Genomic DNA, 17,995 nt, shown 5'->3' on the forward strand with positions numbered 1-17,995 from the left:
ATCTCAAATCTGATTTAAATCATCCTCCACCTCCTGTCTCCTCCCACTGGACTCAGGAGAGACATGCTGTCTTTAGTTCTGGTCTTTACTTCGTGTTCAGCCCTGGTTTTGTCCTGGTTTAGTCCTGGTTTAGTCCGGGTTTAGTCCCTGGTTTAGTCCTGGTTCAGTCCTGGTTTATCTCTGGTTTAGTCCTGGTTTCGACCTGGTTTAGTCCCGGCTTAGTCCCGGTTTAGTCCCGGTTTAGTCCCGGTTTAGTCCTGGTTTCGACCTGGTTTAGTCCCGGCTTAGTCCCGGTTTAGTCCAGGTTTAGTCCCGGTTTAGTCCCGGTTTAGTCCTGGTTTAGTTCTGCTTTAGTCCCGGTTTAGTCCTGGTTTAGTTCTGCTTTAGTCCCGGTTTAGTCCTGGTTTCGACCTGGTTTAGTCCCGGCTTAGTCCCGGTTTAGTCCAGGTTTAGTCCCGGTTTAGTCCAGGTTTAGTCCCGGTTTAGTCCCGGTTTAGTCCCGGTTTAGTTCTGGTTTAGTCCTGGTTTAGTTCTGGTTTAGTTCTGGTTTAGTCCTGGTTTAGTCCTGGTTTAGTCCTGGTTTAGTTCTGGTTTAGTCCTGGTTTAGTCCTGGTTTAGTCCTGGTTTAGTCCTGGTATAGTCGTACTTTCTTTCACATAAATCTCTTTGAACTGAACTCCTCGTCATTGTTGGTCTGAACCAATCAGAAAGAGTGTGTGGATCCCGGAGGCCACAAAGACCCGCCCCCTCGGCTGGGATTGGTTGGCTGCAAGAGGCCGTCACAGTTGATTGGTCCATGGAGCGAGGAGCAAGGTGAGGGGGCGGGGCTTATGTCTGCGCAGCTCCAAAGACAAAGTTGACTGAGAAATTATGACAGAAATATTAAACAATAACATTTATAAATGTCATAAATGTGAGATAAATATAGTTTAAATATAGTTTAAATATAGTTTAAATATAGTTTAAATATAGTTTAAATATAGTTTAAATATAGTTTAAATATAGTTTAAACATAGTTTAAATATAGTTTAAATATAGTTTCAGACCTGGAGCTGTGAGGAGGCTGAGGAGAAGTCCAACCTTCCACTTCACAAACTACAAAAAAGAAAAGGGTTAGTCCAGGACTAAACCAGAACTAAACCAGGCCTAAACCAGGCCTTAACCAGGGACAAACCAGGCCTAAACCAGAACTAAACCAGGCCTAATCCAGGGCTGAACCAGGCCTGAACCAGGGATAAACCAGAACTAAACCAGGCCTAAACCAGGCCTAAACTAGGACTAAACCAGGCCCAAACCGGGACTAAACCCGGATTAAACAGGGGCTAAACCAGGACTAAACCAGGACTAAACCAGAGATAAACCAGGACTAAACCAGGCCTAAACCAGGCCTAAACCAGGACTAAACCAGGACTAAACCGGGACTAAACCGGGGCTAAACTGGGGCTAAACTGGGGCTAAACTGGGGCTAAACCAGGACTAAACCAGCCCTAAACCAGGCTTAAACCAGGACTAAACCAGGGATAAACCAGGACTAAACCAGCCCTAAACCAGGCTTAAACCAGGACTAAACCAGGAATAAACCAGGACCAAACCAGGACTAAAACAGGACTAAACATTTGACGTACCTGGATGCTGGGGGCGGGGCTGCAGCAACGGGGTGGGGTAAGGGGTGTGTCTTCCCGAGTATCCATGGTAACTGTGATGCTTGTATCCGTGGTGATGGTAGGGATAAGCCCCACCTCCTGATGCCGGACAAAGTGACCAGCCCGGACCTGGACCAGAGAGACCGGGTTTAGTCCTGGTTTTGTCGCGTTTAGTCATTGTTTAGTCCTAGTTTAGTTCTGGTTCACTCACAGGACTGGATTCCCACTCTGGTCTCTGGTTCTGATGAACTCCTTCCACTTGGGTTTCTGTAGTACATAAACAAACAAATGTACCCGACTTGGACATATTGTACTTGACCCGACTTATAGAAGTGAATAGATTATTCATTTTCATAATTCAGAGAAACATGTACTGACAGAGACATGGCTCCTGCATTATTAGGACCATAGATATAAAATATTATGCCAATTGAAACACTTTTTAGTCCCGTTTTTTATTTTATTTTAATTTATTCTGATTCCAATTTTGCTCTTCACATTCACAAGATGGCCGCCACAATTACCACAATAGAATCCATTCTACCACCATTCAAACACTCTAATTGTATTATACCACATTAGATAATAGTTAATAAGTTGTTAAATTATGTGTGTGTTTATAGTTTCTGTTTTTTTAAATAGTTTAGGCCTTTATGTTGTCTCAGTGCAGGTCATACCTCTCCTTGGCATCAAGAAAAGCTTTGGCGAAAGGATTGTACTTGATTTTCAGAGCAGTGATCTGAAAAAGACAGAGAATTTAAAACTCTAATGTTCTGTAATATTTGAGCTTTTAAGAGTTTGAACATTTGTTCTGATTTGCTGTGGTCTGTGAGGTGAGGTGCATTGTGGGAGTCATATATATGGAAGAACTCCATATTTAATGTTATCAACTTATTTACTCTTCAAACATATTTATTTGAGGTTAAATATGAGCCCAATTCAAAATGTAAGTGTTTATGGACTTGATCAAACAGGTCAGTGCAGAGACACTTCAAGGCCAACTTACTTTTTATGCTGTACTTTATTTATACCTTGAACTGCACCATCACTGCACCATCAGGAAGTACATCCTCATCGGGAAGGCCCAGCAGAGGATGGACTTCCTGTGACAGGTGAGGAAATTCAAGCTGCCAGCGGAGATGATGGTGCAGTTCTACACGGCCATCATTGAGTCCATCCTCACCTCCTCCATCACCTCCTCCATCACCGTGTGGTACACTGGAGCCACAGCCAGGGACAAACAGAGACCACAGCACATTGTGCCTCTGCTGAGAAGGTGATCGGCTGCAGACTTCAATCTCTGCAGGACCTGTACGTCTCCAGGGCTCTGGGATGAGCCACTCCCCTCAGGCAGGAGGCCACTCCCCTCAGACAGGAGGCCACTCCCCTCAGACAGGAGGCCACTCCCCTCAGGCAGGAGGCTACGGTCATCCGGACCAGAACCTCCCGTCACAAGAACAGTTTCTTTCCCTCTGCTGTTGGACTCATGAACACTGCCTAAGCACCTTGCACTCACTGCACTGTTCACTTCTTATTGCACTACATAACTTTATATTTTATTATTTACATATCATGCCGTTTTGTATTCAGTGTTCAATGTTTTGTTATTTGTGTTGCACCAAATCACCAGGACAAGTTCCTGTTTGTGAATTTTGTTCATTAACAAAATGGCAATAAACCCTTTTCTGATTCTGATATTTAATGTGTTTGGTGATTACGTCTTTATCTAAAAATAAAAATTATGACACTTTTTTGTAAATGATTTTTCACTGAAGTGAACTCAACTTCACTTACATGTAGTGACCTGCAGATGACCTCTGGATGTCGTCATTGTGACAGGAATGCAGTTGTAAGGTTGTACCATGGTACAGGAGATTTATGACATCTCTGCAGGAGCAGAGTTTTCTCGCTTTGGGAAAACCTTTTACATCAAATGACTGCTTTGAATTAAAATAAACTCACAAAGCCATTTTCTCTACCAAGACAAAAGCTAAAATGCTAAAAAGACTATGCTGTTTTAGTAAACAATCATCTGATTACAGACTTTGTCCACAAGATAAATTTACTGTACATGATGTTATTGTGTTCTGCATGTTTATTCAACAGTTTTATAACTCGTCTTGTGAACAATACTAGCTTTGTAACTATGTGGCCTAATGATAATGCTAAACAATGGCTGCATTATTCTGTATCTTTTTCTCTAATCAGCTCTGACTCTGCATGCATGCTGATTGGTTGAACAATGGCGCCAAAACCCAACCCCCAGCGGTCAGTCAGAGAGAGAGAGAGAGAGAAGACCAACTAAGTTCTATCCTGTCTTCAAGAAAGAATGTCCTCAACCCGGGAGATGAGAAAAAGGGCTCATCTCTGGCCTAGCAATGCTAAGCAAACCCACAGAACAAAGAACATTCCAGAGACACGTCCGCAGAAGCTAACTTTTCTCTCCCATAAATAAGAGTTCTGTACCCGTTTTTCAGACTTGATTCAAACTGCATCATGCAAACTCAAACTAAGGATCATTTTGCAACTTTTCAAGTCCACAACGAAACTTAGATCCAGGACAGTCTCTTCAGACCAGCCTCATCTGTGAATCAGTGCAATGGCCCTTTTTATCTGAGGAACGCCTCAGAGGCAAGGAAAATGAACCTGATCCAGAGCTTCTGGATTGTGCCCTGCCCAGCGTGTGGAGTCTCTCCCAGCGTGACCCTTGAGTGAACTCAGGGGTCACGCTGGGAGACCCCTGAGTGAACTCTGCACAGTACAGACCAAAAGTGTGGACACACACCTCAGAGTGAAGGCAAAAGGGCCAACAAGTGCTAAGCATCTCTGGGAACTCTTCAAGGCTGATGGAAAACCATTTCAGGTGATGACCTCTTGAAGCTCATCAAGAGAATGCCAAGAGTGTGTGAAGCAGTAATAAAAGCTAAAGGTGGCGACTTTGAAGAACCTAGACTACAAGACAAATTTAACATTAACGTCAACATTAACAACAATTTAACTTAATTGAACTCAAATCACTCACTTAAATGATCTCAATGTCAGTTAAATGATCTCAATGTCAGTTAAATGATCTCAATGTCAGTTAAATGAAAGGTGAACTAAAGTCTCAACTGAAGTACCTCTTCGTTCTGGTAGGCGGTGTAGTGAGGTGCATTGTGGAAGTTGTAGTAAATGGTCACATCAAGTCCTTTTAGTGTCGTCAACGCACTCAAAGCGGCTTTACCAGTCACCCAAGTGTCTTGCCCAAGGACACAATGGCAGTATACACCTGAGGCAGCTGCGATCGCTGCTCATCTTCGGATGAGAAGACGAGCACTGTACCACTGAGCTACTGCCGCACCGCCACGTTCTGGTAGGCGGTGTAGTGAGGTGCATTGTGGAAGTTGTAGTAAATGGTCACATCAAGTCCTTTTAGTGTCGTCAACACACTCAAAGCGGCTTTACCAGTCACCCAAGTGTCTTGCCCAAGGACACAATGGCAGTATACACCTGAGGCAGCTGCGATCGCTGCTGATCTTCGGATGAGAAGACGAGCACTGTACCACTGAGCTACTGCCGCACCGCCACGTTCTGGTAGGCGGTGTAGTGAGGTGCATTGTGGGAGTTGTAGTACTTCCTCGTTTTGGTAGACGGTGTAGTGAGGTGCATTGTGGGAGTTGTAGTATCTCCTCGTTCTGGTAGGCGGTGTAGTGAGGTGCAATGTGGGAGTTGTAGTACCTCCTCATTCTGGTAGGCGGTGTAGTGAGGTGCATTGTGGGAGTTGTAGTACCTCCTCATTCTGGTAGGCGGTGTAGTGAGGTGCATTGTGGGAGTTGTAGTACCCCCTCGTTCTGGTAGGCTGTGTAGTGAGGTGCATTGTGGGAGTTGTAGTACTTCCTCGTTCTGGTAGGCGGTGTAGTGAGGTGCATTGTGGGAGTTGTAGTACCTCCTCGTTCTGGTAGGCGGTGACGGCGATGAACTGCGTCTCACTGAAGGACACGTTGGACACGAGTCTGTGTCTGGAGCCGACGCTCACGATGTGAATCTGAGGCTCGTATCTGTGCAGCGAGTTTAGAACAATCTGTTCAAGAGAAAACAGGTTTAAAGCAGGTTTAAACCAGGTCTGAACAAGATCTAAACCAGGTCTGAACAAGGTCTAAACCAGGTCTGAACAAGGTCTAAACCAGGTCTGAACAAGGTCTAAACCAGGTCTGAACAAGGTCTAAACCAGGTGTGAACAAGGTCTAAACCAGGTCTGAACAAGGTCTAAACCAGGTCTGAACAAGGTCTAAACCAGGTCTGAACAAGGTCTAAACCAGGTGTGAACAAGGTCTAAACCAGGTCTGAACAAGGTCTAAACCAGGTCTGAACAAGGTCTAAACCAGGTGTGAACAAGGTCTAAACCAGGTGTGAACAAGGTCTAAACCAGGTGTGAACAAGGTCTAAACCAGGTGTGAACAAGGTCTAAACCAGGTGTGAACAAGGTCTAAACCAGGTGTGAACAAGGTCCAAACCAGGTCTGAACATGGTCTAAACCAGGTCTGAACAAGGTCTAAACCAGGTCTGAACAAGGTCTAAACCAGGTCTGAACAAGGTCTAAACCAGGTCTGAACAAGGTCTAAACCAGGTGTGAACAAGGTCTAAACCATGTGTGAACAAGGTCTAAACCAGGTCTGAACAAGGTCTAAACCAGGTCTGAACAAGGTCTAAACCAGGTGTGAACAAGGTCTAAACCATGTGTGAACAAGGTCTGAACCAGGTGTGAACAAGGTCTAAACCAGGTCTGAACATGGTCTAAACCAGGTCTGAACAAGGTCTAAACCAGGTCTGAACAAGGTCTAAACCAGGTGTGAACAAGGTCTAAACCAGGTGTGAACAAGGTCTAAACCAGGTGTGAACAAGGTCTAAACCATGTGTGAACAAGGTCTAAACCAGGTGTGAACAAGGTCTAAACCAGGTGTGAACATGGTCTAAACCAGGTGTGAACAAGGTCTAAACCAGGTGTGAACAAGGTCTAAACCAGGTGTGAACAAGGTCTAAACCAGGTGTGAACAAGGTCTAAACCATGTGTCAACAAGGTCTAAACCAGGTCTGAACAAGGTCTAAACCAGGTCTGAACAAGGCAAGGCAAGGCAAGTTTATTTGTAGAGCACATTTCATACACAAGGCAATTCAAAGTGCTTCACAGCAGGAAAAATGCATTCAAATCACAAAGAAATTACAGAAAATTAACTAAATTAAAAATTATCAATCCAACTGATTTTCTAAACTAATAAAATCACAAACAAAAGAGAAGAGTGCAAAGAAAAAATCCTTTTAGTCATATGCGCAGCTAAACAAAACAGTTTTTAGCTTAGATTTGAACATTGTCAGAGTAGAAGCCTGTCTCACATCTTCAGGAAGACTGTTCCAGATTTTAGCTGCATAAAACTGAAACGCAGATTCCCCATGTTTTGTCCTGACTCTGGGCACCAGCAGGAGGCCGGTCCCTGAGGTCCTCAGAGTCCGAGATGGTTCATATGGCACTAACATATCCAAGATGTACTTTGGTGCTAGGCCATGGAGAGACTTGTACACAAGCAGAGCTGCTTTAAAGTCTATTATCTGAGCCACAGGGAGCCAGTGCAGAGACCTGAGAACAGGACTAATGTGATCATACTTCCTGGTTCTAGTCAGGACCCGAGCAGCAGCGTTCTGGATGTACTGCAGCTGTTTTACAGCTCGTTTGGAGAGACCAGTGAGCAGGCCGTTACAGTAGTCTAATCTACTGGAGACAAACGCATGGATAAGTCTCTCTAAATCTGGTTTTGACACTATATTTTTGATTTTGGCAATGTTTTTTAGATGGTAAAAAGCTGCTGATGTTATTGATTTGACGTGGCTATTAAAGTTCAAGTCTGAGTCCATTATTACCCCCAGATTTCTAATTTGGTTTGTAGGTTTTAGAGCGAGACTCTGGAGGTGACCGCTAACACTTTCTCTTTGTTTCTGTGGGCCAAAAACGATTATTTCAGTCTTGTCTGAGTTCAGCTGGAGAAAGTTGTTTTGCATCCACAAACTGATCTGTTGGATGCAGTGACAGAGTGAATCTACTGGTCCATAGTCACCTGCCGATAGTGAAACATAGATCTGAGTGTCGTCTGCATAATTGTGATAGGACACATTTTCACTGCGTATCAACTGACCCAACGGCAGCATGTAGAGGTTGAACAGAAGGGGACCCAGGACTGACCCTTGGGGCACTCCACAGGTCAGGGTCATGTGGTCTGAGACACAGCTACCAATTTCAACAAAGTACTTCCTGTCTTCCAGATAGGACCTTAACCAGTTTAGGGCAGTGCCAGTGATGCCCACCCAGTCCTCTAGTCTCTGTAAGAGGATCCCATGATCGACAGTGTCAAAAGCAGCACTCAGATCTAACAGAATTAAGACTGAGGCTTTGCCCGTGTCAGTGTTCAGGCGGATGTCATTTGTCACCTTGACAAGAGCAGTCTCAGTGCTGTGATGAGGTCTAAAACCTGACTGAAAAACATCAAATGAGTTGTTTATTAAGAGGAAATCTGTGAGCTGTTGGTAAACAACCTTTTCAAGGACTTTGCCCCAAAATGGCAGATTAGAGATGGGCCGGTAATGACTCAGTACTGCGGCATCAAGACTGCTCTTCTTTAGGAGAGGCTTTATGACCGCAGTTTTCAAAGACATTGGGAATGTTCCAGATTGAAGCGACATGTTAACTATGTGAGTGAGTGGTGCTAACAAACTGTTCAGCACAGACTTTAGAAATTTGGTGGGTAACACATCAAGGCAGCATGTAGATGAACTCAGACTGGTGATGATCTCATGGACAGTTTTGTCAGTTACTGGTGCAAAGTGAGTCAGCTCTAAGTGTCTTGGTGGTTTTAGGGTAATTTTTTGCATTGTGGGATTTATAGCATTTTTAATGCCCTGAACTTTGTCATTAAAGAATAATGCAAACTCATTACACTTGGATGTGGAAATGAGTTCTAACGGCAGCTGAGCTGGAGGGTTTGTTAATCTGTTTACAAGGTCTAAACCAGGTCTGAACAAGGTCTAAACCAGGTGTGAACAAGGTCTAAACCATGTGTGAACAAGGTCTGAACCAGGTGTGAACAAGGTCTAAACCATGTGTGAACAAGGTCTGAACCATGTCTACATAAACACTTCTCGTTCAGTCGTGTCCTTCTACTCGTGTGAACGTGGTGTGAGACTGTAAATCACCAATCACACTTCACTGTTTTTGAAAATACTCAGAACTGAAGTTGCAATACCAACGACATTTTTTAGATTAGTTTGATCTTACTAACAGACCAGAGCTGTGAAAAGTCTGACTGCAGATGTAAAACAGCTCGATTTAATGATAATGAGTGAAAGTCATCGTTTTTGTATAAACTATTGTCGAACTTTAATATATCTACATTTCAACCAAGCACTACCAAGGCCACTGCAACACACAGAATAAACACAATGTAAATAGGTCGGTGTAATCCCTCATTTGTCTAGGACTGTTCCATTCATCCAAGAGTCATTCTCAATCTAAGGACCTGGTCTGAGGACTCTCTTCCCCAGCACTGATTTTTTGTACCCATTTATATAAGACGGAAAAGACAATAAGGTAGTAAGGTGAGGAAAGTAGTAAAGACACATGGGTGAGACTAAACAGCCATCGCACAAGAGGCTTTATCAACAGAGAAGTCATGCAAATTCAGGACCACAGAGCGCCGTGCAACTTCATCTTGAAGCCACAAACCGCTCTTCTGAAGAAAGTGAGGTGAAGATTCTAAGCAGGAGGAGGCCAATTTTGTGAGACCCCCTCTCTTCCCTGGTTAGGAAACAGAACAGGCCAGTTTGATGGTAATCTGGTACTCATTGGTGATGAGGGAGCTGCAGTCAGCAAACAATAAGATTTATACAGCCCATTACAGGGCTGTTAGGGTAAACAAATAGATTAACCGAACAGGCTAAACATCTGAGTTCTCAGACCAAGTCCACAGATTGAGAATGACTTTTTGGATGAAAGTCAAAACATCTTGTTTTTCTCAAAGCGTTTTAAAGCGTTTAAAGCGTTTAATGAGGGAGGTGCTGAATCAGACAATGATCGTGTGGATTGATTGAAAAATTGTAAATTGATGTCTGAATCTAAGCCAGGATTTGTAAAGATGAGTTTCCCTTTGTTGACTTCCTCTTTATCGCCCTTCGTTGTAACTGTCTGTTCTCTGATTGACTGAAAGTTTTGGACCCTCTCTCCTCTGAATGGAGGGCAGTTTTGATTGGCGGCTCTTTCTGGCCCCTGATTGGCCGGTCTGGAGTGTTGTTGATGTCTAACAAGCTCCAATTAAGTCTGAACAAACAGCTCTGAGGACCCTGACCTGAGGGGCGTGCACATTAAAGCTTCTGTGTGTGTGTGTCTGTGTGTCTGTCTGTGTGTGTGTGTGTGTCTGTGTGTGTGTCTGTCTGTCTGTGTGTGTGTGTGTGTGTGTGTGTGTAAGAGTGAGAGTGCACGTGGCTCTCAAAGCCAGGCCAAATGAATTTCCCGGTAAAAAACATAATTACCATAATGCACAAATAAGCAGCAATTATTTCATTAGCGTGCGCTGTCTCATGCACGGATAATGGGTAAACACAAACAAGGAGCGTGCACGTGTGGGGGTGCGTGTGACTGTGCATGTGTGGGGGTGCGTGTGACTGTGCACGTGGCGGGGTGCGTGTGAGCGTGCACGTGAGGCTAATGCCACTTCACCAAAGCAAAACAAACTTATTCAAATAAAGAGGTAAATAAACTAAAGTCCCTGGTTTGGACTTTGTTTAGTCCTGGTTTAGTCTGCTTCCATACTTGGTCCTCAATTGAGCCCATTTTCGTCTTGATGTGGAATTGATTTGGTCTGGTTCTAATCCAGGTTCAGGCCTAAACTAATGCATGTTAGATTTGGGGTTAAGTCTTGGTTTAGTACCTATTTTGATGTGTTGAATGTGCCGTTTGTCCTGCTTTAGTCCGTGGTTTAGTCTTGTTGTGGTCCTGTTGTTTCAGTCCTGTTTTAGTCCCGGTCTAGTCCTGCTTTTGTCTTGTTCAGATCTTAAGTCTGTCCTGGTTTAGACATTGGTTCAGTCTTGGTACAGTCTTGGTTCAGTCTTGGTTTAGATATTGGTTCGATATTGGTTCAGTCTTGGTTCAGTCTTGGTACAGTCTTGGTTCAGTCTTGGTTTAGATATTGGTTCGATATTGGTTCAGTCTTGGTTCAGTCTTAGTTCAGTCTTGGGTCAGTCTTGGTTGAGTCTTGGTACAGTCTTGGTTCAGTCTTGGATTAGACGTTGTTTCGATATTGATTCAGTCTTGGTTCAGTCTTGATTTAGATATTGGTTCGAAAATGGTTCAGTCTTGGTTCAGTCTTGGTTTAGATATTGGTTCGATATTGGTTCAGTCTTGGTTCAGTCTTGGTACAGTCTTGGTTCAGTCTTGGTTTAGATATTGGTTCGATATTGGTTCAGTCTTGGTTCAGTCTTAGTTCAGTCTTGGGTCAGTCTTGGTTGAGTCTTGGTACAGTCTTGGTTCAGTCTTGGTTTAGACGTTGTTTCAATATTGATTCAGTCTTGGTTCAGTCTTGATTTAGATATTGGTTCGAAAATGGTTCAGTCTTGGTTCAGTCTTGGTACAGTCTTGGTTCAGTCTTGGTAAAGTCTTGGTTCAGTCTTGGTACAGTCTTGGTTCAGTCTCGGTTCAGTCTCGGTTCAGTCTTGGAACAGTCTTGGTTCAGTCTTGGTACAGTCTTGGAACAGTCTTGGTTCAGTCTTGGTTTAGATCTTGGTTCGATATTGGTTCAGTCTTGGTTCAGTCTTGGTTCAGTCTTGGTTCAGTCTTGGTTCAGTCTTGGTACAGTCTCGGTTCAGTCTCGGTTCAGTCTCGGTTCAGTCTCGGTTCAGTCTCGGTTCAGTCTCGGTCCAGTCTTGGTTCATTCTCGGTTCAGTCTCGGTTCAGTCTTGGTTCAGTCTCGGTTCAGTCTCGGCCCAGTCTTGGTTCAGTCTTGGTTCAGTCTCGGCCCAGTCTTGGTTCAGTCTCGGTTCAGTCTTGGTTCAGTCTCGGTTCAGTCTCGGTTCAGTCTCGGTTCAGTCTTGGAACAGTCTTGGTTCAGTCTTGGTACAGTCTTGGTACAGTCTTGGTACAGTCTTGGTTCAGTCTTGGTTCAGTCTTGGTACAGTCTTGGTTCAGTCTTGGTTCAGTCTTGGTTCAGTCTTGGTACAGTCTTGGTTTAGATCTTGGTTCAGTCTTGGTTCAGTCTTGGTTCAGTCTTGGTACAGTCTTGGTTCAGTCTTGGTTCAGTCTTGGTTCAGTCTTGGTTCAGTCTTGGTACAGTCTTGGTACAGTCTTGGTTCAGTCTTGGTTCAGTCTTGGTACAGTCTTGGTTCAGTCTTGGTTCAGTCTTGGTTCAGTCTTGGTACAGTCTTGGTTTAGATCTTGGTACTGTCTTGGTTCAGTCTTGGTACAGTCTTGGTTCAGTCTTGGTTCAGTCTTGGTACAGTCTTGGTTCAGTCTTGGTTCAGTCTTGGTTAAGTCTTGGTACAGTCTTGGTTTAGATCTTGGTTCAGTCTTGGTTCAGTCTTGATTCAGTCTTGGTACAGTCTTGGTTCAGTCTCGGTTCAGTCTTGGTTCAGTCTTGGTACAGTCTTGGTTCAGTCTTGGAACAGTCTTGGTTCAGTCTTGGTACAGTCTTGGTACAGTCTTGGTTCAGTCTTGGTTTAGATCTTGGTTCGATATTGGTTCAGTCTTGGTACAGTCTTGGTTCAGTCTTGGTACAGTCTTGGTTCAGTCTTGGTTCAGTCTCGGTTCAGTCTTGGTTCAGTCTTGGGTCAGTCTTGGTTCAGTCTTGGTTCAGTCTTGGTACAGTCTTGGTTGAGTCTTGGTACAGTCTTGGTTCAGTCTTGGTTTAGATGTTGTTTCGATATTGATTCAGTCTTGGTTCAGTCTTGATTTAGATATTGGTTCGAAAATGGTTCAGTCTTGGTTCAGTCTTGGTTCAGTCTTGGTTCAGTCTTGGTACAGTCTTGGTTCAGTCTTGGTTCAGTCTTGGTTCAGTCTTGGTTCAGTCTTGGTTCAGTCTTGGTACAGTCTTGGTGTAGATCTTGGTTCAGTCTTGGTTCAGTCTTGGTTCAGTCTTGGTACAGTCTTGGTTCAGTCTTGGTAAAGTCTTGGTTCAGTCTTGGTACAGTCTTGGTTCAGTCTCGGTTCAGTCTCGGTTCAGTCTTGGAACAGTCTTGGTTCAGTCTTGGTACAGTCTTGGTACAGTCTTGGTTCAGTCTTGGTACAGTCTTGGTTCAGTCTTAGTAAAGTCTTGGTTCAGTCTTGGTACAGTCTTGGTTCAGTCTCGGTTCAGTCTTGGTACAGTCTTGGTTCAGTCTCGGTTCAGTCTTGGTTCAGTCTTGGTACAGTCTTGGTTCAGTCTTGGAACAGTCTTGGTTCAGTCTTGGTACAGTCTTGGTTCAGTCTCGGTTCAGTCTTGGTTCAGTCTTGGTTCAGTCTTGGTTCAGTCTTGGTTCAGTCTTGGTACAGTCTTGGTTCAGTCTTGGTACAGTCTTGGTACAGTCTTGGTTCAGTCTTGGTTTAGATCTTGGTTCAATATTGGTTCAGTCTTGGTACAGTCTTGGTTCAGTCTTGGTACAGTCTTGGTTCAGTCTTAGTTCAGTCTCGGTTCAGTCTTGGTTCAGTCTTGGGTCAGTCTTGGTTCAGTCTTGGTTCAGTCTTGGTACAGTCTTGGTTGAGTCTTGGTACAGTCTTGGTTCAGTCTTGGTTTAGATGTTGTTTCGATATTGATTCAGTCTTGGTTCAGTCTTGATTTAGATATTGGTTCGAAAATGGTTCAGTCTTGGTTCAGTCTTGGTACAATCTTGGTTCAGTCTTGGTTCAGTCTTGGTACAGTCTTGGTTCAGTCTTGGTTCAGTCTTGGTTCAGTCTTGGTACAGTCTTGGTTTAGATCTTGGTTCAGTCTTGGTTCAGTCTTGATTCAGTCTTGGTACAGTCTTGGTTCAGTCTCGGTTCAGTCTTTGTTCAGTCTTGGTACAGTCTTGGTTCAGTCTCGGTTCAGTCTCGGTCCAGTCTTGGTTCATTCTCGGTTCAGTCTCGGTTCGGTCTTGGTTCAGTCTTGGTTCAGTCTCGGTTCAGTCTCGGCCCAGTCTTGGTTCAGTCTTGGTTCAGTCTCGGCCCAGTCTTGGTTCAGTCTCGGTTCAGTCTCGGTTCAGTCTTGGTTCAGTCTCGGTTCAGTCTCGGTTCAGTCTCGGTTCAGTCTTGGAACAGTCTTGGTTCAGTCTTGGTACAGTCTTGGTACAGTCTTGGTACAATCTTGGTTCAGTCTTGGTTCAGTCTTGGTACAGTCTTGGTTCAGTCTTGGTTCAGTCTTGGTTCAGTCTTGGTACAGTCTTGGTTTAGATCTTGGTTCAGTCTTGGTTCAGTCTTGGTTCAGTCTTGGTACAGTCTTGGTTCAGTCTTGGTTCAGTCTTGGTTCAGTCTTGGTTCAGTCTTGGTACAGTCTTGGTACAGTCTTGGTTCAGTCTTGGTTCAGTCTTGGTACAGTCTTGGTTCAGTCTTGGTTCAGTCTTGGTTCAGTCTTGGTACAGTCTTGGTTTAGATCTTGGTACTGTCTTGATTCAGTCTTGGTAAAGTCTTGGTTCAGTCTTGGTTCAGTCTTGGTACAGTCTTGGTTCAGTCTTGGTTCAGTCTTGGTTAAGTCTTGGTACAGTCTTGGTTTAGATCTTGGTTCAGTCTTGGTTCAGTCTTGATTCAGTCTTGGTACAGTCTTGGTTTAGTCTCGGTTCAGTCTTGGTTCAGTCTTGGTACAGTCTTGGTTCAGTCTTGGAACAGTCTTGGTTCAGTCTTGGTACAGTCTTGGTACAGTCTTGGTTCAGTCTTGGTTTAGATCTTGGTTCGATATTGGTTCAGTCTTGGTACAGTCTTGGTTCAGTCTTGGTACAGTCTTGGTTCAGTCTTGGTTCAGTCTCGGTTCAGTCTTGGTTCAGTCTTGGGTCAGTCTTGGTTCAGTCTTGGTTCAGTCTTGGTACAGTCTTGGTTGAGTCTTGGTACAGTCTTGGTTCAGTCTTGGTTTAGATGTTGTTTCGATATTGATTCAGTCTTGATTTAGATATTGGTTCGAAAATGGTTCAGTCTTGGTTCAGTCTTGGTACAGTCTTGGTTCAGTCTTGGTTCAGTCTTGGTACAGTCTTGGTTCAGTCTTGGTTCAGTCTTGGTTCAGTCTTGGTTCAGTCTTGGTTCAGTCTTGGTTCAGTCTTGGTACAGTCTTGGTTCAGTCTTGGTTCAGTCTTGGTTCAGTCTTGGTACAGTCTTGGTTTAGATCTTGGTTCAGTCTTGGTTCAGTCTTGGTTCAGTCTTGGTACAGTCTTGGTTCAGTCTTGGTTCAGTCTTGGTTCAGTCTTGGTTCAGTCTTGGTACAGTCTTGGTACAGTCTTGGTTCAGTCTTGGTTCAGTCTTGGTACAGTCTTGGTTCAGTCTTGGTTCAGTCTTGGTTCAGTCTTGGTACAGGCTTGGTTTAGATCTTGGTACTGTCTTGATTCAGTCTTGGTACAGTCTTGGTTCAGTCTTGGTTCAGTCTTGGTACAGTCTTGGTTCAGTCTTGGTTCAGTCTTGGTTAAGTCTTGGTACAGTCTTGGTTTAGATCTTGGTTCAGTCTTGGTTCAGTCTTGATTCAGTCTTGGTACAGTCTTGGTTCAGTCTTGGTACAGTCTTGGTTCAGTCTCGGTTCAGTCTTGGTTCAGTCTTGGTACAGTCGTGGTTCAGTCTTGGAACAGTCTTGGTTCAGTCTTGGTACAGTCTTGGTACAGTCTTGGTTCAGTCTTGGTTTAGATCTTGGTTCGATATTGGTTCAGTCTTGGTACAGTCTTGGTTCAGTCTTGGTACAGTCTTGGTTCAGTCTTGGTTCAGTCTCGGTTCAGTCTTGGTTCAGTCTTGGGTCAGTCTTGGTTCAGTCTTGGTTCAGTCTTGGTACAGTCTTGGTTGAGTCTTGGTACAGTCTTGGTTCAGTCTTGGTTTAGATGTTGTTTCGATATTGATTCAGTCTTGGTTCAGTCTTGGTACAGTCTTGGTACAGTCTTGGTTTAGATCTTGGTTCAGTCTTGGTTCAGTCTTGGTTCAGTCTTGGTACAGTCTTGGTTCAGTCTTGGTTCAGTCTTGGTTCAGTCTTGGTTCAGTCTTGGTACAGTCTTGGTACAGTCTTGGTTCAGTCTTGGTTCAGTCTTGGTACAGTCTTGGTTCAGTCTTGGTTCAGTCTTGGTTCAGTCTTGGTACAGTCTTGGTTTAGATCTTGGTACTGTCTTGATTCAGTCTTGGTAAAGTCTTGGTTCAGTCTTGGTTCAGTCTTGGTACAGTCTTGGTTCAGTCTTGGTTCAGTCTTGGTTAAGTCTTGGTACAGTCTTGGTTTAGATCTTGGTTCAGTCTTGGTTCAGTCTTGATTCAGTCTTGGTACAGTCTTGGTTCAGTCTCGGTTCAGTCTTGGTTCAGTCTTGGTACAGTCTTGGTACAGTCTTGGTTCAGTCTTGGTTTAGATCTTGGTTCGATATTGGTTCAGTCTTGGTACAGTCTTGGTTCAGTCTTGGTACAGTCTTGGTTCAGTCTTGGTTCAGTCTCGGTTCAGTCTTCGTTCAGTCTTGGGTCAGTCTTGGTTCAGTCTTGGTTCAGTCTTGGTACAGTCTTGGTTGAGTCTTGGTACAGTCTTGGTTCAGTCTTGGTTTAGATGTTGTTTCGATATTGATTCAGTCTTGGTTCAGTCTTGGTACAGTCTTGGTTCAGTCTTGGTTCAGTCTTGGTACAGTCTTGCTTCAGTCTTGGTTCAGTCTTGGTTCAGTCTTGGTACAGTCTTGGTTCAGTCTTGGTTCAGTCTTGGTTCAGTCTTGGTACAGTCTTGGTTTAGATCTTGGTTCAGTCTTGGTTCAGTCTTGGTTCAGTCTTGGTACAGTCTTGGTTCAGTCTCGGTTCAGTCTTGGTACAGTCTTGGTTCAGTCTCGGTTCAGTCTTGGTTCAGTCTTGGTACAGTCTTGGTTCAGTCTTGGAACAGTCTTGGTTCAGTCTTGGTACAGTCTTGGTTCAGTCTCGGTTCAGTCTTGGTTCAGTCTTGGTACAGTCTTGGTTCAGTCTTGGAACAGTCTTGGTTCCGTCTTGGTACAGTCTTGGTACAGTCTTGGTACAGTCTTGGTTCAGTCTTGGTTTAGATCTTGGTTCGATATTGGTTCAGTCTTGGTACAGTCTTGGTTCAGTCTTGGTACAGTCTTGGTTCAGTCTTGGTTCAGTCTTGGTACAGTCTTGGTTCAGTCTTGGTTTAGTCTTGGTACAGTCTTGGTTCAGTCTTGGTTCAGTCTTGGTTCAGTCTTGGTATAGTCTTGGTTCAGTCTTGGTTCAGTCTTGGTTCAGTCTTGGTACAGTCTTGGTTTAGATCTTGGTTCAGTCTTGGTTCAGTCTTGGTTCAGTCTTGGTACAGTCTTGGTTCAGTCTTGGTAAAGTCTTGGTTCAGTCTTGGTACAGTCTTGGTTCAGTCTCGGTTCAGTCTCGGTTCAGTCTTGGAACAATCTTGGTTCAGTCTTGGTACAGTCTTGGTACAGTCTTGGTTCAGTCTTGGTTTAGATCTTGGTTCGATATTGGTTTAGTCTTAGTTCAGTCTTGGTTCAGTCTTGGTTCAGTCTTGGTACAGTCTTGGTTCAGTCTTGGTTCAGTCTCGGTTCAGTCTCGGTTCAGTCTCGGTTCAGTCTTGGTTCAGTCTTGGTTCAGTCTCGGTTCAGTCTCGGTCCAGTCTCGGTTCAGTCTCGGTCCAGTCTTGGTTCATTCTCGGTTCAGTCTCGGTTCAGTCTTGGTTCAGTCTCGGTTTAGTCTCGGCCCAGTCTTGGAACAGTCTTGGTTCAGTCTTGGTACAGTCTTGGTTCAGTCTTGGTTCAGTCTTGGTACAGTCTTGGTTTAGATCTTGGTTCAGTCCTGGTTCAGTCTTGGTACAGTCTTGATTCAGTCTTGGTACAGTCTTGGTACAGTCTTGGTTCAGTCTTGGTTCAGTCTTGGTACAGTCTTGGTTTAGATCTTGGTACAGTCTTGGTTCAGTCTTGGTACAGTCTTGGTTCAGTCTTGGTACAGTCTTGGTTCAGTCTTGGTACAGTCTTGGTTCAGTCTTGGTTCAGTCTCGGTTCAGTCTCGGTCCAGTCTCGGTTCAGTCTCGGTCCAGTCTTGGTTCATTCTCGGTTCAGTCTCGGTTCAGTCTTGGTTCAGTCTCGGTTCAGTCTCGGCCCAGTCTTGGAACAGTCTTGGTTCAGTCTTGGTACAGTCTTGGTTCAGTCTTGGTTCAGTCTTGGTACAGTCTTGGTTTAGATCTTGGTTCAGT

General features: G+C 44.3%; 1 protein-coding gene across 1 annotated transcript in view; it reads right to left on the reverse strand.

The window, feature by feature from the left end:
- Positions 1-642: 642 nt before the first annotated feature.
- The window catches only part of LOC140364351 (T-box transcription factor TBX19-like), a 28,284-nt gene continuing 10,931 nt past the window's right edge, over positions 643-17,995 (reverse strand). The window contains exons 4-9 of the mRNA XM_072450484.1: positions 5,569-5,703; positions 2,321-2,382; positions 1,855-1,910; positions 1,626-1,772; positions 1,047-1,095; positions 643-860 (exon numbers count right to left, since the gene is read on the reverse strand). Of these exons, the coding sequence (XP_072306585.1) occupies positions 704-860; positions 1,047-1,095; positions 1,626-1,772; positions 1,855-1,910; positions 2,321-2,382; positions 5,569-5,703 (606 nt within the window). The 3' untranslated portion in view covers positions 643-703. The remainder of the gene's footprint in view (positions 861-1,046; positions 1,096-1,625; positions 1,773-1,854; positions 1,911-2,320; positions 2,383-5,568; positions 5,704-17,995) is intronic.

Source organism: Eucyclogobius newberryi, unplaced genomic scaffold, assembly GCF_026437365.1.
Source record: "Eucyclogobius newberryi isolate DKJ021-1_F unplaced genomic scaffold, fEucNew1.0.hap1 SCAF_1, whole genome shotgun sequence".
NCBI classification, from domain to species: Eukaryota; Metazoa; Chordata; class Actinopteri; order Gobiiformes; family Gobiidae; genus Eucyclogobius; species Eucyclogobius newberryi.